Source organism: Cydia splendana, chromosome 1 (assembly GCF_910591565.1).
Source record: "Cydia splendana chromosome 1, ilCydSple1.2, whole genome shotgun sequence".
Classification (NCBI taxonomy): Eukaryota; Metazoa; Arthropoda; class Insecta; order Lepidoptera; family Tortricidae; genus Cydia; species Cydia splendana.
Genome location: NC_085960.1, coordinates 6384059 through 6403861, shown reverse-complemented (window position 1 = coordinate 6403861; position 19803 = coordinate 6384059). Strand labels below are relative to the sequence as shown.

General features: G+C 34.7%; 1 protein-coding gene and 1 long non-coding RNA gene across 4 annotated transcripts in view; both read left to right on the top strand.

Annotated features, from left to right (window-relative positions):
* LOC134790208 (uncharacterized) overlaps positions 1-19803 on the top strand; it is a 488662-nt gene that overhangs the window by 245276 nt on the left and 223583 nt on the right. The window lies entirely within an intron of this gene.
* Positions 10977-19555, top strand: LOC134789870 (odorant receptor 22c-like). Of its 2 annotated transcripts, none has more exons than XM_063760543.1 (9): positions 10977-11922; positions 12094-12193; positions 12808-12912; positions 13971-14126; positions 16032-16246; positions 17280-17379; positions 17885-17989; positions 18715-18870; positions 19440-19555. In XM_063760543.1, the coding sequence occupies exons 1-9, from the start codon at positions 11111-11113 to the stop codon at positions 19491-19493; spliced, it is 1803 nt and encodes a 600-aa protein (XP_063616613.1). In that variant the 5' UTR covers positions 10977-11110; the 3' UTR covers positions 19494-19555. The 2 variants fall into 2 exon arrangements, with proteins under 2 accessions (XP_063616613.1, XP_063616622.1); XM_063760552.1 differs by having other exon boundaries at positions 11388-11515.

Sequence of the window (19803 nt, the reverse complement as noted above, 5' to 3'; positions counted from 1 at the left end):
TTATTTAGACTAAACCATTGGTAGGGAGACAATAAATTTCAATTAAAAATTAATATCAACTTTAAAATTAGGTATGATAAAAAAATAACTTAAAATTGTGTTAGAGCTACATATATATACATAAAAAGAACATCCCTTAAGCTCCATGAAAAATGGTCGAAACCATACTCACAAATAATCAACTGGATCAAAGTCAAAATACAAATATCAATCATCAGAGCTGTCTCTCTAAGAATTAGAGGAACGAGAAGAAGGATAGAAAGATTTGGATCTGAAGACGGCTGTGGAATACCCATCCTTGAAGATTAGATTTCTCTTCTTGCTACCACACAACTGTATTGAAATAAGCTTAAAATTGTATTATTTAACGTAATAAATGTGTTATCATCATTATAAACAAAGTGTGTCTTATGTAATAAAGAATTTTTGAATTTAAAAAAAAAAAAAAAAAAAAAACATATATATGATTGCCATTGATGACTGAATTTTTCTAAATTGGTTCCTGATCACCGATTAAATTTCATCGTGTATATAGGGTGACCTTAGCCATTTTGGACAAACCCTGAAATCCCACGTAGGGTTACTTCTGAGAAATACTCTAACGGTAATATTTTTTGAATAAGATCAAAAGATAAAAAAATACATTATCAATCAAAAGTTATTTCCAATAATCGACAACAAAAAGAAACATATTATATTGGCAGTGCTATTGACAATTTGTTTGAAAATGTGCGGCAATAATGACATTTGTCAAAAGTCAGAATCTTACTAATGTCATAAATAAAAACGATAATCAAAACGGTCGAAGAAGGTTTCATAAGTACTCTTTATTACCTCAGGAGCTACTAACACATCCAGGTTGCGCCAAAGTAAAAAAATCGTAATTTGTTAATTTCTTCGTAACCGCTACACCGATTGTTATGATACTTTGTATACTGGTTCTTAATACCCTAATGCATAATTATGTACATTTCGGCTTTGTCCAATGGCTAGGGACAGGGACACCCTGTATAATATAATGATGTATTGACGTTGATGCATATTTTTATATTTTCCTTATTTTTTGTGGATTATATAAGACACTGTGATTCCAAATGGAATGTGTTAGCGATGAAAGAAAAATCTTTTGAAAATTGATTGAATACGTTGATGCTGTACCTCCCATTACCTACACCTCTTTCATCTTCCGTTCCGATACAGATTGAAAATAAACATAAATCCTTGCGTGTATTTTTCACAATAATGAATAAGTAAATTCTTAATTTATTTTTATTTGTAAACATCAATGTTTACTGCTGTGCTAAGGGTGCCTTCAAATTTTTTATTAAATGTCAATACTTACGTTACAATATGGATATAATACCGAAGGCTCTCGACTGACAGCAGATGACGGCCAACAGGCCACCGGCCGGCTATCTGATAATGTGTGTGTAAATTGGCCTGCAGGCCACGGACTGTCCGGCAGATATCTGTCGACGCTGACCGGAATCGACGAGCCGTAGTTCGAATAGCCGTCAGTCCAAAATCTGAAGTAGAACTGTTAATGTGTGGCCTTTTGCGATCAACTGACAGGCTGATATCGTCCGGCGAACTGTCAATTTGTAGGGACCTGTCAAAATTATATCAGACTATTGCCGGCGGACGGCCGTACGGTGGGAAACTGACGACTCGTCTGTAGTCGCAGAGGTGGCAGCAGACCATTGCCGGCCGGCAATAATTGCTTATGTTTGTGGACGTTATTGGTCTAGGACGGCAGGCCGCCCGATAAGGCCAGAGACTGCAGGCGGACTGGTAATCAGTGGGCCCCTTAAGTCCGAAAGTAATCCGTAACAAAACTTGTTGAGGTATAGGGTGACTGCTATAGTTACTAGACCCTACAAAGTAATTGTCCATTAAGGCAGAAAGAAACTAGGCAAAAGAAGTATTATTGTTAAGAGTGGCCAATGACTATAGCACTCTCCCTAGGTACGTTCAATATCTTCTTACATTTGAAAGTATATTTGTGTTAATAGTTGTTTATTTATGCGCATAAATCTATTGTGTTAAAATACTCAAGCCAGTCCTGATCCAACTAAAAAAAAACTGGTCAAGTGCGAGTCGGACTCGCGTTTGAAGGGTTCCGTACTTCACACAATTTTTAACAATTTTTTTTGTACGTGAAACGTGAGTGAAACGTTTTGAAAAACCCGAATGGGTCAGATCATAAACCAGATGTAACATGAAGTGTTATGGCGCGGTCGCCTATATCTCTTCAACTATGCGAAGTAGCTTGGATGGGAAGATTAAATGCCGAACAGTAGTACAAGTGTCCAAATGCGAAGACTGAAGGCCGAGCTCCGCGTAGAGCTGAAAGCTTGGAGCATCCGACCGGGATCGCGCTTCCCACAACTTCAACAAGTCTTTTAAAAGCGAAGGCCGAAGAGAGATAATACCTATAGTGCTTAAACACGTAACAATAGTACAAGTAGGGGAGGTAGGGGACCATTGGGCAGTCGGGAGGCTCGGGCAACCTCTCGTAAATCAGGACGATTTACAAGGGGGTGCCTGAGCCTCCCGACTGCCCAATGGTCCCCTACCTAATCAATCAACAAGTACCATTGCGGCTGTGTGCCAGATACAGCCTAGTCACATTTTTTGTCTCAGTATGACTCACGCTTGAACCTAAAGGTACGCCTCTTCGGGACGCTTCGGGCCTTCGGCCTTATGCGGATATCGGCCTAGGGCCTTCGCAATAGCTGTCTACACCACGTTTCACTCAAACCATTGCGGCAGTGTCCCTAAAAAAGCCTTACCGCATTTTCGTTTTTAAATCAGACTCACGCTTGTCTGTAGATTTCTAATAGGTTTTCCTGACATCTTTCGGTAAAGAACTATTTTGTCTATTTTTTTCAAAAATTTTGACCCATAACTTTCGGAGATAGAGAGAGAGGGGGAATGGTCATTTTGTGTCTATTTTCTTGAATAACTTTTAAACTGTTTATCCTAAGACTATAAAAAAATATATTTGAGATTCTCATAATGAGCCCTTTCGTTTGATATATTACACGATATAGTTTGCAAAACTTTGTTTTTAAATTTTCTCATTTAACCCCCAAAAGTAACCCCTATGTTTAAAATTCATTTGTTGACGTTACATGTCCGTCTTTGGGTCACAGACTTACATAAGTGTACCAAATTTCAACTTAATTCGTCCAGTAGTTTCGGAGCAAATAGACTTTGTGACTTCAACATTCTTTTGAGTTAGCTCCCAAAAGATGAATAACATGCACGGCAACTCTTCTTCTCTTCTGTTTTTCGTAGGTAATTACACGCACATAACTAATCCATACATACATACTCACATACATACACAAATACCTTCACACAAACACTTTCACTTACTTATAACTTACTAAGACCTTTTTAACCGACTTAAGCCTTTTTGTACTCAGTTGGATTAGTCATTTAATAAAAATTCTTAGTTATAATTTTAATGTACTAGATTTAATAATGTATTTGGCTTAGATCCCCACGTCACAGGCTAAGCCTAGTGTGGGGATCACTGTACTTCACCTATATAACATCCAAGCTATGAAATAAATGTTTTGATTTTTTTTTTTAACTTAAATACCTAAAGATACAGAGTATAGTTATGAACGTCTATTGTTATTATCACAACCAATGACTCTAACGTAACCATACCCTTCAACTATGAGTCTTCCATTTACCCTTGCAACTATCTCATTAATGAAACCCTGTTTAGGTAACGGCGAGGGATAATGATAATGACTCGACGGGTGAATTATCGTGGCATTAATCGTATTACTTGATACGGAGACCTATAAAACGAGGAAGGGTATGATTGGAGAGCTTACTCACGCTGTAATAGATAAAATTATTCTTGATAATTTTGTCTTTATATTAGTGAAGAAGAAAAATTGCGAAATGTGAGAGGTCGATTTATTTTTATAACTGTATTACATAGTACCTACCAATGTATTGGGAAAAGTAATGTTTTGCTTTTGCTCGAATTGGCGGGGGCACTGCCGTGCCCCCAGATAAGTAAGTAGGTATTCTTAGTGGAGCTGCTTAAAAGAAAACACTGAAGCACCCGGTAAAGTACTCATATTATAACCCACCTGGGGCCTATTACATACAAAATTTAAATTAAATTGACATTTTTATTTTAAATTTTATTTTACATAGAAAATCACTAATAGTATTATTTAGCTTGTATTTTATTATGCAATCCGGCCCTGACCTTATTCATTATTCTTCCGGTTTTTCTTCGTTATTTGTATATGTACTTAGTTACAATTTTTGACAACCAAACCCAATATAAATTAAAAACTTCTTAACCTCTAGCCGCCCAGAGGCCTATAAAAAGGTCTGTCATTCCATTCTAATTTGAATCTTTATTTTGACAAATCAAAATTGCAATTGTCTTGGCAAGTTTTGATGTCTGGGCGGCATGCGGTGAAAGGCATGTTTTGAAAAGAGCTGATTTTATAGCACCCCTGCCGTTAGAATGCCCATAACTTTATTTCCTATTCTTAAAAGGTGTAATAAAACCGTTCTCTTTGGTAGCCGTTAATTAAATTCGACCTTTAGTAATGAGATATTAGGACTGTATTTTGTTTGTCGACAATAAAGGGTTAAGCGTAGCAGTTAGGAGCTTCTTGGCCTTCAAACGAGAGGCTCTAGAGAGTGCCGCGTCAGCTAGAACAAAGTCTAAAGAAATGCTTGGATGTTAATGTGAAACACTCCTTTTACTAGGCGCCGTGCCAGACTAAAGATTTATCTAGATTTTACATTCAATTTTCTTGGCTCTTAGCGGAGTTCAGGGGCGATGTTACTTTAGCATGCCAATATATTTGTCATGTTTTATTAGGTTCTTTGTTTTTTAATTGTTTGGCTGTACTCGATTGTCCATCAAGAAGATAAAAGCAACGTATATGTAATTATTATCGCTTAAGTGAGTTATATACAAAAACTATTGAAGCCAATGAATAATTCTAAAAGTTTTACTTAGAAATGAATTTTACATGATGATCCAACATTGTTTGAAAATATAAAAATTAATGTCTCACCTTTACAAAATTCGAAATAATTTGGCAACTATTTTTTTTATCTGATTCTTATAGGGTTAAGTACTTTAACTTTGCTACTAAGCGAAGAGCATTATCAAGTATATCAATAAAAAAAAAAACAAATTTTAATGGTAGGAATGTCTACTACTGCCTATAAAACCCTTTCTTATTAGAAGGGGATTTCTTATATTTTATGCCTTAGCTTAGACAAAGATTAAGCCATATGGGGTTGAAATTTTACCAACTTTGCTTATTATATTATAATTATTTAATAATTCCATATATACCTTGCTTTTGTTTTTGGCTATAGCTCGCATACACCTAAAATATTTTCCCTTGAAACCAGGTTCTAAATAGTTTAGCCCAGTCACTGTAACAATAATCCTCTTAATTTAGATGAGCGCATACAGCTTGCCGGGGTCTGCTCTTTCCACGCGAGTGCGTTGCGATCCATTATTCATGTGGGCTAAATAGCCCACAAATATGCCATAAATAAGGAGCCTTAAAATAATCCCTTCATCTGGATCTTTACTAATAATGAGGACCTCTTTTAACTATTTTCGAAAATAGTATCTGAAACGTGGACATTTTCAACCTCTTGAAATAGGCGAATTTTAAAAAGTTAAAACTTAAAAATGGATATATACTGAAATCAGTTAGGTCAGTACCTATACGAAAAGAGGCGGTGATTTTTTATATAAGTAAATTGCAATGAGATTGCGAAATAGTATTGTAACGAAAACAACAACCACATTTTATAAGTCAAATTGAAATTTTCATCAATTCTAGAGTGGCTTAAACTTTCCAGTTTGACGTTGAAATGCTCGTTCCATCCGCGTTCAGGTGAAAAAGTTAGTAAAAATCTATAGCGTAAAATTTTACAAAGTCATTCGTTCTAGTTAAAGCATAATTATTTTTTGACAGCGCTGCCGCTTTCCAGTTCCAGGAAAAAAATTTCAGACACAAGAAAGTTGTTTATTTTTTAACAAGGGTCGATGTCAAGTCAGCATTAATTAATTGCATAATAAATTCCGACTTGTTTACGGGGAAAACACGCCTTCGTTTGATCCATTGCGATTATAATATTTTTCTCAATGCGTGTCTTCTTTGATTTTACTTACTTACTTAAGTGTTTAAATATATTAGTTCTTTATCCAAAACAAACTGAAGCAGCTCTCCTTTCCTTTTCCTTTCCTCTAATATTTTTGATGAAAGGGTGCTCTTCGCACTCAGGGAGCAAATTAAATTCTTTGTGAAGTAAAAACCAAATCAAACTTTTTTTATTAAAACAGTGATATTGAAAAAGTTATGAGGTTTTTTCAAACATTTGATTTATATCCAAGTTAGTGGATTACTTGTGAAATTTGTGGGTCGTATTCATACTTTTGACTTGTTTCAAAAGCTATTATCTATACTGGTGTCAGGCAAAATCGTATTTTTTTGACCACATTTTATTTTTTATTTCAAGTAAATTATTTTTTATGGTAATTATTTTATAGATTTTTGTGGTAAATTGAATAAGATGTAAAATGCTTTCGATCATGCGAGCCACGAGCCTTTACTGTTCCAAATTATTAACGCAAATATATTTAAATATAAATATGTATTTTTGATATAGGTACATAGAGGAAAAAGGAAAAATATAAGGATGTGTGTCCTATGAATTTTTATAGGTATACTTGGATCTAAGTGAATATGTTTTTTAAGGCGGCTTTTTTTAAAGATTTAATGAACGAGGAACACAAGACACTACTTAGTTCATTTCCTGTTATTTTCTTTACTCGGTTACTTATATTTTAAGATGTTTATGTATAGTAAATAAACACTGCATGTTAAAATGTATAAATAAATCAGTGTAAAACTAAAAAAAATTAACTAAAAGGTATTTAAATAAGGTATTTAAATTAAAATTAGAGTAATATTAATTTAAATACCTTCATTGACGTTATCCATTGTAATTGAATTATTTACTTTACAACGAAAATTATACAATATGAACGGTGTTTGGTTATTTAAGTATAGTGTAGGTTTTTTCACCTGGCATTGGCGAAGTTCACAACACACATCAACACTTCGACACATCGGCACTTATTTCATGTTTTTGTCGTACTGCGAGACTTTGAATAAGGCCATTGGCAATATCTCGTGTAAGTAATTAGAAAATAACTACTTTGAAAAAAGTGCTAAATTCCTATGTTGGAATTTCTCATTCTGGTAACATTTTTCTTTCGTTAAAAGCTAAGGTTTTCAAATTATCTTTAAATAGCACAGATTTTTGGGCCTTTGCGGTAATTGTGTCGCGCCTACATCCCTTAATAATTCGTGTGGGACAGCGGCACTGTATGTCAACACCAGCCTTCCATTTCAGTTGTTGTGTTTATGCAGAGGCTGAAATTACAATTTTTGACTTTGTCCACATTTATTTAATCGGTGTCCGTAATCTGGTGTGATTTGGTAATTTGTATGAATGTAGGGTCAGTTGTTCTACATTGAAACAATCGGACACAGTGTAACTTTGCGATATCTCGGAAACTAGGTGTTACCAGCTAGTGCCGTCTGTCAAGCAAGAGCAGGCTCAGGGACCCCCAGCACATCACCAATACGCGAGCACGCCTCGGAGAAGGAGCACGTTGCTACGAGCGTTATTGTGAAATCGTGCAGCAAAAGTAATTTTTTTTATTTATGTTTCGCAATTTTTAAACAAGATATAAAATCGAGTTTGGCGTTAATTATTTTTTTTGTTGTGTTCTATGTGTATTAAAGTTTATTTGGAACTAAATATTTTTAAATTTCGTTTACTCTTTGTGCAGTTTTATTAAATTGTTTTAAAAAACACCCCCTTGTCTCACAATTAAACATTTGTATGTAGTATACAATGAAACAGGTCTCATGTTTAATGAAACATGGTGTTAACTGAACACCATTTACCAGTACACAATGAAACAAACTCATAATTTTTTTAATAATTAAAGAATATGTGAGAAATATGTAAAAGTGAACGCACCATGAAAATTGATATTAATTTGTCTATCATATGGCAAAATATAAGATACTTAACTTTAGAAACGGCTGAGATAGGATGGTTTATATGTTGAATGTTTCATTGATGGCAAGTTTATAGGTCACTTGTCTAACATTGAAACAGTCGTTTATAAAACACTATGTTACCAGAAAGTGTATGATATCAAGCATGGAGATGCTCAAAACCCTCCCGCGTCCTCCTAGTTGGCAATCATGCTCCGTGGACATAAAAGGTATACCTTTCTCGCAGCATACCGTATGTGCCGACCAGATTCTCGATTTCAATGAAACTCAAGTGTGTACAATAAAACAAGTCTTTCGCTTTTATATATTTCAGCAATCTTATAATAATTTAATACGTCAGAAACCTTTTAAATAACCAATTTCAGCCTACCACTATTTTATCCTTTCCTTTCTCATTAATTGATTGTAAGCATACCTATATGTAATAATGTCACTTATTTATAACACCGTTTCAATGTTTATTAACGATGTTTCATGGTAGACTAAAATGATTACATCTGTTTCACTGTAAAAATTAGAGTGTTTCATTGAAAACATGCACAAGTACACAAAGAAACAAAACTCATATTTTTTTAAAAGGTTCATAATACAAAAACTATTAAAGATAAGTAGAAAGGAAGGTTGAACTTTTGGTGTTTCATTGATCAACAAGTTACCCTACATATTAGGCATTATTACATAATTTATAACTAAATTCAAAAACTTTTGATGTACATCCTAACTTTAGGTAAACCTCAATAGGTTCGTTTTAAAAAAGTCAAGGCATTTTTCTGACTGTTTACAATAAACAGACAGAAAAATGCCTTGACTTTTTTCCAGTTTACAGACTGATGCGCAGCGAGCTATATTGTTTACAAAATCACGCCCTCACAAGTTCTCAACAGAATGATAACAGTATCAGGAAAGTCGAAGCAGCCGTTCCATTATCTCTTAACAAAGTTTTAACAGGCAATTTGCCGAACCCATGTCAAGTTCGCAAAATCACCAATAAAGGCACCTTCGACTGACTTTTCTCGCCCTTGCGAGGCAAATAAATAATAATGTACTTTGTTTTTAATTGCTACTTTACTTTATTCGGGTGAATTGCAATGAAAACATGCCAAGCATAAGAGGGGGCTGATTTTTGAATTTCGATCGCTCGATTTCGACAATCGAAAATCCGTGGAAAACGGCGAAATGCAAATTTTTAAAACACTAGCGATATAAATTTGGAATCTAGTAGTATTGACCACTCGTTTTCAATTCTATTTAGTAGAATTTAAAGGCTGGAAATTTTTTGGTAAGCATGATTTTTTCATTTAGGGTTCCAAAGTATTTTTTGGTGGTCATTATATTTGTAGCCGAATTTAAATGCCTAGTAGTGGAGATATTCTTGAACGAAATACATGAAATCGAGTGGTCTAAATTCAAAACACGGGCTCATGATTAACTTAATTCATCATTATTGTATCGTAACACGAAAACGAATTTACTCACTTAGCATGCATTGGTCTGCATGCATGGATAGTTACTAAAAAGCCAGGAAAGAGGCCTGATTATGTGAATACTTAGCCAAGTTTCGAGCAATTCAAATGGTATCGGCTATTGTTCCTCCTCGTACTTCTCTTCCGTGAATCGTATTCATCATGGCCGAGGGTCGTTACCTCCACAAATTACTTTAATTTAAAACTCAAGACAATTATACATATCCGGTTTGCAAGAAACATAAAAAAAAACTATTTAATTCGATAAAAAGTGCTTAAGTCTATTTTACATATGTGTGCAAAATCTCTAGTATGAGATTATGTGCGCGGTCACTAAACTCGCGTTTTGTTGCTATATACGTAACTAATAGATTGAGTAATTTAAACTATAAATATCTAAAAATACCTTTCTATTAAACAACATTCGATCTCAAGTTAAGATGGAAAGAAATAATACGATTGTTCCAAAATAGGTACATGACAAGTAGCTTACACTAAAACTAAAATAAAAACAAGAAACTGAAAAGGCCCCTTAAATAGCTGGGGGGACATAAATTGAGTTTTATGAGGAGTTAATAACCTTGTTAGAAACTTTTCTATCGGCACTGTGTATCTTTCAGATTAAGGCTATTCAATATACCTGGACGGCGTTTCGTTATTTCGTTAAGATTACAATGATTGGCCAAATATAAAAAAAAACTTAAGTTTACGCGATTCGTTTAAAATTATAAGTGAATATCGTGTTAGTTAATACAACATACAATGATTGGGTAATTATACCTATATAATATAGTCTTTCTGTTCTAGACTAAAAGAAAATATTATGTTATAAATTAGGTACCTACATATATGTATATCACTTTTACTAGATACCTCTAGGGTATGCAATTCCCACTTACTAAAGTCTCTCAATAAAAAAAGTAATTCCGACCTTTTCAACTTTCGTTAAACGTCCCTGCCGGACCTTGTATCATGCATTTCTAATGCCTCATTAACCCCTCAAACAACTCCCCTTAAGTGCTTTTCATGTGAAATTCAAGGCGGTTAATTTGCAAGGCAGTTAGGGTTTCACACAACACAATTCAACTGTAATTAAGGAATTCCTGCGAGTGGTTAGTTAGTTGGTGGTGGTTATTCAGATCATAAATATCAAGATTTATCTAATTTTGAAAGTAATAGTATCAATATAAGTACTTGAATATATTAGGCATTTAGGTACTTTTTCATGTGCTTTGCAGATTTACAATAGAGATACTACTTATAACGTAACTACAAAATATTTTTTAGGTTTCATTGGGACCTACTTAATACAGAACATATATCTTTGTGTATTACCTACTATATTTCTGTTGTCGATCAACCGAATACGCTAGTAGCTTAAAGTTCGAGTCGGTCTTAACTATTTTGTGCATTTTAAAATATTCAACATTTCTATTAACATTACACTCCTCATAATAGCTCAAAATAGTATAAAACACAATGTTTCTCAACCTTACTTCGCATTTGCGTTAAAGTATTATTCTGTAAAGGACAATGGTAATGGTGTCTGTCCAGAAAATCATTTCATTAGCTAAAAGACTCGAGGATCCGAAACACCCTTTATTAGGTCCAAATTTGAAAGGGCTTTATGTTTACGGCCTGTGGCAATGTGGAAGCAAATTTCGTAATACATGTTTCAATGTCATTCACTTTTGCGCTTTTCTGTTTGTGATTAGTGAACTAATGGAACTTTGGATCATAAGGCATAATTATTTGGAAGCATTACAGAATCTTTCATTAACAGCATTGGGAATGGTTTGTAGTTTTAAAGCCGTGTCTTTCATTATGTGGCAATCCGATTGGAAAAAGTTGGTAGAAGGTATTTCAGCCGAAGAAATCTCGCATCCGGAAAACTTGAGTGATGCGTGTATAAAATTGAAGCAAAACTATACAAACTACGTAAGAATTGTGACATATTTGTATTGGAATCTTGTAGTTTCTACTAACATTACTATGATTTCGGCGCCGTTTCTAAAATATTCTACAAGTTCAGAATACCGTGAGCAGATAAGTAATGGAACGAAGCCATTGCCGCAAATTTTCAGCTCGTGGTTTCCATTTGATAAAACAACAATGCCCGGCTATTCTCTAGCAATCTTCATTCACATACTAATTAATATCCATGGAGGGGGGGTCATTGCGCTTTATGATTCAAATGCAGTGGCTGTTATGGTATTCATCAGAGGCCAACTGGCAATGTTAAGGGAAAAATGCAAACACATCTTTGATGACTACGATTTGGTTAATGAAGAAATAATATTGGGAAGGATCAAGGAATGTCATAGGCATCATAATTTTATATTGAGGTACTTAATATAAGTAATAGTATATATATTTTTAAACACATTCTTACTTATCTTAAAATAAGGCTCCCGACAAACAAATTAAAAGAAAAAGTCTTGCTTTTCGGATACTGAAGGGTAATTTTTCTTGCAAATAACAGGCGATAAAAAATCAAACTATGTGCTAAATTTCAGGCACAGCTCGTTGTTCAACTCTTTGTTATCGCCGGTGATGTTCCTGTACGTTCTCGTTTGCTCCGGCATGATTTGCTGCGGCGTCATACAGTTTACTTCGGTGAGTAAAAACAAAAAAAAATATCTCTAAAATTTAATAAACGGTGGATAATTTTATGTTCTTATACTTTTGACATTAAAAAAAACGGCGGAAAAATTAACAGAGGTTTGCTAAGTTTTATGAATAAGGGGATATTCAAGGACTGAAGCATGGTCTAATAAAACATGGTCTTCTATTCCCAGAGTGACACAGGCCTACGTCACAATAACATGGCCGCTATATATAGCGCTATCACATATTATCATATAGCGCTGTCGCATGATGACGTAGGTTTGTGTCAGTTAGGTGACCTAGAAAAGACGGGAATAGAGTACCAGGCGGAGCATATTATTATACCATGGACTGAAAGACTAGAATTAGACCAAAACAAGTCTGAAATGATTTTGATAGCACACGCAGTGCAAATGTTATGAAATTATAACGTATAAATAACGTTTTACAAATCGTTGCCGACTTTTGTTAGTCTAACTTTAACTGCGTGCTGGTATGCAATACCCGACTTTTGGCAACTCAGGATACATATTTGCCTTTACATATGACGAAACTTGATCTTTTTTTCAAAATATATAACTTTTAATAAATTCGCCTGTTAAACTAGTATGCTTTGTATTCAGGAAAAAGCAACAGCGGCGCAAAAAGTCTGGGTGCTGCAATACACTACGGCTCTCGTGTCCCAGCTCTTCTTGTACTGCTGGCATAGCAATGAAGTGGTTGTTGAGGTGAGATGTATTATTATTTTTGAAGTAACGCTTTTATTAGGTTTCTGTACCTCAAAAATATAAAAACGGAACGTTCCCTTATCTCTATAATTATTTATATTTTACAGAACCCTTATAGGATCACTTTGTCCTATAAGGGATCTGTAAAATTTATACTAATACCGAGCTGCCAAAAAATACAAAAACGTAAAATTAAATACTGGATGAATAATGTAAAATCCAGGCCGTAGTGTTATGGTCCCGGGCTATCTGCCGGGAACCCTCTTGTTGCGGCGAGGAAAGACAAATAAAAATGAATTTTAGGTGCCCGAAATTGAGCACTTTACCTACTCTAAATTATTCAAATTGTAATGGAATCTACTATTAAATAACAAGAGTCAACTGTACAAAATAATTAGAAATACGGCAGTACAACCTAGCTAAGAAGAGCGCAGATAAGAATTATTTTTAGTTACTTTAATAAAATTACGAATTTTCGTGATATCATTTTTATATTTTCGGCGTAAGGTTTATACTGTATAAATGTATAATCTCATACATGCTTCACTTTAAGCTTTGACACGCTGTATACAATTGAAAAGGGTGACGGTATATATTATATAGTTGGAAACTTTAATAAATTTTATATCTTTTAACGTTTTCCGATAATCCTACGTGCTCATTGTAACATAAACATAATTATACGAGGTACAAAACTTCGCTACTGCTACATTCTTTATCTTTTTATGATCACAGCAATCAGGGGATGAATTGCGTAAATGGTATCTAATGTCCTTTTTCCGCCAAATTATCATAAGCATAACGGCGTGATTCGGGAAATGATTTAGAGATACACTAGATATGAAATATAAAGTTATGTGACATTCCAAGGCAAAAGGTACCTTATGGCGGCTAGCGGTTACGCTATTACTAACGCCGCTCCAATATTCAGCCGGGGCAATGGTACCTTTTGCCGTGGAACGTCACATAGCTTTACTATTTCATATCTAGTGAATATCTAAATCATTTCCCGAATCGCACCGTAAGGCATACATCAAGACATTTTTTGCATTGAACAGTGTCAACATGTGGATGGCGGCGTGTACGAAAGCGAGTGGTGGAAGGGGGATGCACGCATACGCAAGCAGCTGGCGATGCTCGGCGGGAAACTCACGCACACTGTCATTTTTAGCGCCGGACCCTTTGCCACACTCTGTGTGCCTACCTTCATTGATGTACGTTTTAAATACTTAAATGAAATTATTTATCTCCTTTATTTAACTTGACTCTTAGGTTAGGATTTTACAATGTGAGTATAAAAATACAATATAAAAACACTTACAAAACATTACAAAAAATATATAAACACATTATAAAAAACCTAACCTAGGGTGGCGCCGGCAGCGGGGCTCGGGCCAAGCTGCCGGACTGCCGGTGGTCAGGGCCGCAGAGTGAGGAAGTTGAGGAACCGACGTACTAGTTATACACGCCGTGTCCAAAATTACCGCGCCTTCTGCATTTTGATTTATTATTATTAAAAATACATTTAAAATAATTCTAAAAGATTTCTACAAATGTTTAATACTTAAAGAAACTATTACTTATAGAAAATAAAACCTTACTTACATTGAATAACCATTTTTCTTTTCAGGTAATTAAGGGCTCTTACAGTTTCTTCACGCTTCTTACGCAAATGCAAGAATAACTGTGGCGCTACGTTACATTTACGTTTGTTTACAGTCGGCGTCATAGATATAAGTACCTACTTACACTTTTGCACCCTACTTATTTGTATTATGTAAGGCGAAATATGTCAACATAATCTTTAACGTCGACTGAGCTCACATTAATTCCATTTGAGAAAAGATAATAAAAAACACAATCTCACCACCCTTGTCTACCTTTACCCATCGATATCGTTCGTCGAAGTCCCTAATATGATAAAATATGTTTTTGCACTTGTATCGTAATGTAGACTAGTTCCTTTCATTTCGAGAAACAATAGGTACTTTGATAATTACATATTTGATATCAATCAAATAAAAAAAAATCATACAAATTGATATATCGAGACAAGAAAAATTACACGTTCGAATGAAACACATCACATGTTTCGTAAATATTTTCCTAAGGTGACGCAATGTACCATTTATAATAACATGTGTCCGTCCCTCTACGTTAAGTAAATTATAGGTTGAACTCACTACAAAAGGTACAAAAAAAAATTTATGATTGTAAAATTTTTCGCTTTTTTCACATAACATAGGTATGTACGTTCGTTGTTAATGATGGCGTTAAATTTCAATGAAAATGTTTAATATTAACCTGAGGAAAGTTCATTTTAAATCGGGTCACGTTTGCTGTGCTGAAATATGAAATAATAATATACATATTACCTATAATATTATTTTTTTTATTTTTCCAAGCAAAGTCGTATGATTTGTGAAGTGTTAAGAAATAGTAAAGAAAATGATGATCACCAATTATTTCTATTCCCTAAGTAAATTGAAGCCAATCCGAAAAAAACGTTCAACTACATCACACGACAAGACGTGAGGGAAATGTTGAAAAAATATGTGGCCAGATTTGAAGATCCAAATCATCCGTTGCTCGGGCCCACGCTCTGGGGTCTTCAGAGCTGGGGCATGTGGCAACCAAACAGTGGGCTTAGTCGTATCATTTACAATTTGATTCATCTTGCCGCTTTACTATTTTTAGTGAGCGTATACTTCGAACTTTGGTTTATCAGGGCAAACCCGGAACTAGCCTTGAAGAATCTTTCTTACACAATGCTCACCACGGTTGTCGTCGCAAAAGCAGGCACATTTGTTGTTTGGCAGACATATTGGCAAGATGTTATTCAGTTTGTGTCAACACTGGAAAGAAACCAACTAGAGAAAAAAGACAAGATGACTTGCACAATTATTAAAGGTTATACGAAGTACTCCAGGAACGTAACTTGTTTTTATTGGATTCTCGTTACAGTTACGGTGTTTACGGTGATATTGGCGCCTGTAGGAGAATTTTTGTCTTCTTCGGAGCAACGCGAACTAATGTTGAATGGAACTATTCCTTTCCCGGAAATAATGAGCTCTTGGGTACCTTTCGATAAAACAAGGGGTTTTGGCTACTGGTTTCAGATAGTGGAACATTCTGCCATTTGTTTATATGGAGGTGGGATCATTGCGAATTACGATGCTAACACGGTGGCTCTAATGTCATTTTTCTGTGGACAGCTTGAGCTTTTGGTAGCAAACAGTAAGAAATTGTTCAGTGAAGATGGTAATCCTGTCAGTTATTCAGAATCGATGGAGAGGATAAAACAATGTCATATGCATCATCTGTCATTGATTAAGTAACGTATATTGCTTTTCTTCCATTTTATATTCTTTAGTAAGTTATATATATAGGAGGATAAAAATTTATTAATGAAGGAAAATTAACAAAAAATACCATCTCCGTTACCTGCGGGCTCAGCACGGTTCCATTTTTATCGACTATCACTATGCGCGTCCCTTTCGCACTTACATACTTGTTAGAACGTGACAGGTATGGTGACAAGGGATAAAAACGCGACCGTGCTAAGCCGCCTGCATAAGAAAATTTATATTCGTTTCACATAACAGATTATCATAAATATTATTACAGAAAAAATATAATCACACATCTTAACTAATTGAATATTTATTTTTCACCTCAGCAGCTCGAACAAGGGTACTTTGCTTCTTAAAAACAGTGAGCAAAATGCGATTTTGCTCACTGAGTCATTTTGTCTCACTCAGTGAGCAAAATCGCATTTTGCTCACTGAAGGTCTCACTCAGTGAGCAAAATGCGATTTTGCTCACTGAGTGAGACAAAATGACATTCAAGTGACCTTTATAGTCATTTCAACATGCGGGGTCTAATACAAGTTCGATATACTTGGGTTCTATTATCTCTGTCCCTCTAGGTATGTTCTCACTGCTTAGGGTGAAAAATTTTGTGTACTACACGAGATCAAAGTTATTTACATCTCGTGCGCTTTTGAATCCCTTACTACGCTCAAGATTCTAAATTAGATTCACTCGCTACGCTCGTGAATCTATTATAGAATCTTTCGCTTGCACGGGACTCAAAATAAGCACTCGAAGAAATATCAAACTTTGATCTCTTGTTGTACAAATAACTATAGAAATACAATTATTATATGCAAGGACATCTAAATAAAAACGTACCTACATTAAGAACATAATCCTTAACAGCTATTACATCACTTCAAAGTTACCTGCATGCCTGCATTCAAAATAGGAAAGTATAAAACGGAAATGGGATGATAATAAAATATAAGTAACTATTATGTACTAACTTGGTACTAACCTATTTTCCTTTAAGCATGTCATTTTTCTAGGTACTCAAAAATCTTCAATTCTGTGCTATCGCCTGTGATGTTTTTATACGTAGTCATTTGTTCACTAATGATTTGCGCCAGTGCGATTCTCTTGACAAACGTAAGTACCTCAAGCAATTAAATAACATAATGTTATATTGTGTGGTTAAATTATTTAAATGAATGTAAGAGTAACACTAGCAAAAAACGTAAATTGTATAGTATTTTATGCAATGAAATAGTATTATCTTCCATAAAATTTAATGCCTTTGGATGTTTAACGAGCAGGATGTGTTACAACGTAGGAGTAGCGGAATGTAGATAATTTTAATATAGAATGAAAACGGCGTTTTATAATATGTTCAATTAATAGTAGGTACCTACCTACCTTCCGCTACTCCTACGTTGTACGTAATATCTGACATAAATATTTGTATAGGTTTAGTTCTCTATAAATGTTTATTCAAGGTGAAATAATGTGAAAATTAATAACTTTACAGTTTCTGATTTTTTGTTGATCGTCTTTCAAACGGTGCGGGTTTTATGCTTGAAAAACAAATATTTTTCAAAATATTTTAAATATTACGCTTGTAATATAATTATTAATACCGCCCCGGTGTTTGCAGGGGACGGCAACAACTATGCAGCGGATGTGGGTAGCAGAATACCTGGCAGCACTCATCGCGCAACTATTTTTATATTGCTGGCATAGCAACCAAGTATATTTTATGGTGAGCCTTCATCCGTTGTAAGCGTTCGCGTAGCTATAATATTTATTTGCATAGGTATATATTTCTCGCTCATTATGTTTTGAGAGATATGAAGTTGCTTGCTTATATTTAGGGCCCGGAATTTTGCGTGTTATTAATATATCAATGTATATTATCACTCTATTACTCTATCAATCTGATTAACTTATTTAAATAAAATAACACTGGCGAGCAAATACCTACTTAGCTTATCGACTCGTAATAAAATATAAAGGTTTTCTTAATTATACTGATTTCAATAAAGCACATGAAGTAGATATAATTTTCCGATATTTCGAACTTTTTTCATCATCGACTGTTGCAAAGAGTAAGTACCTATGTATCATCAGAAAGTTTGAGGTAATATTTAATAAAGACGCAAATAAAAAAATCTCGATTTATCGATACCATCGATAAACAGTGGTGTTCTGTCCCTAAGACTTGTCAAAATCCGCACCCAAAATTCCGGGCCCTACTTATTTTAATCTTGAATACACGAAATATCGAAAAACATAATATTGGCTTTCATTCCCATTTACGTTTTCAATCTCAAGTACTTATAGTAGATAATCCAAAAGTGCCTGTGTTGTATTGTACCACACAACTACAAGAATATGAAGTTCCTTATTAGGTAGGTACAAGATGAAAAGTCAGTCAGAAAATGTTTGACATCGGTGTAAGTAAATGTTATCCCGATTTTTTTTCAGAGCCTAAGCGTAGATAGAGGCATATATGAGAGCGAATGGTGGCGATGTGGGGTCGGCTTGCGTCGCTGCGTCGTGCTGCTGGGCGGCCAGCTCCGGAAGACCATCATATTCCAAGCTGGTCCTTTCACAAATCTCACTATTGCTACTTTTGTTGCGGTACGAGGCTTACTAACTATAATTGGCGTCCTGTGTCTACTATAATTTCGTAACTATGTCGAAAAGTTATAGGGCCATATATTATGTACTATAAATCGTTGTACGATACATGTGCGAATAGGTAATTCGCAACTCGTGTCGATTTAAAACACTCCCTTCGGTCGCGTTTTAATTTATCCCCACTCGTTGGGAATTTCCTATTTTTCGCACTTGTATCGTAATGTACTATTATGTGGATGTGAATATGGAATAGCGTAATATTTTTTACATTTAATATGCTATAATTAAATATTATTAAATTAAATATTATAGGGACATTCTTACACAAATTGACTAAGTCCCACGGTAAGCTCAAGAAAGCTTGTGTTGTGGGTACTCAGACAACGATATATATAATATATAAATACGTAAATACATAGAAAACAACCATGACTCAGGAACAAATATCTGTATCATCATACAAATAAATGCCCTTACCAGGATTCGAACCCGGGACCATCGGCTTCATAGGCAGGGTCACTACCCACTAGGCCAGACCGGTCGTCAATAATGTATTCTATTGATTTCAGATTCTCAGAGGATCGTACAGCTATTACACGTTGTTGAGTAAAAATGAAGATTAGATTCATAAAGCACCGTAGATGAACAAAGCAAAATAGAAGAAATAGAGATTAGAAAAAATAGAATGAGATATACAACAAATAGAAGAAGTAATAATATAGATACATGAATACAAAAGTACTATAATTTTTTTTTTCATTTCTTCACTTACCTGCCTTTAAACACTTGGAAGCTATTGCAATTATGTTCCAATGTTGTTGTTGAAGGACTTCTGTGCAAAAGCTCATATATTTATGAAGTATAGTTATTGAAGATCCAAATGTGTCGAAAACCAATTGTAGCCTAATCTAGTCGCAGCGTAATTTATTGCCT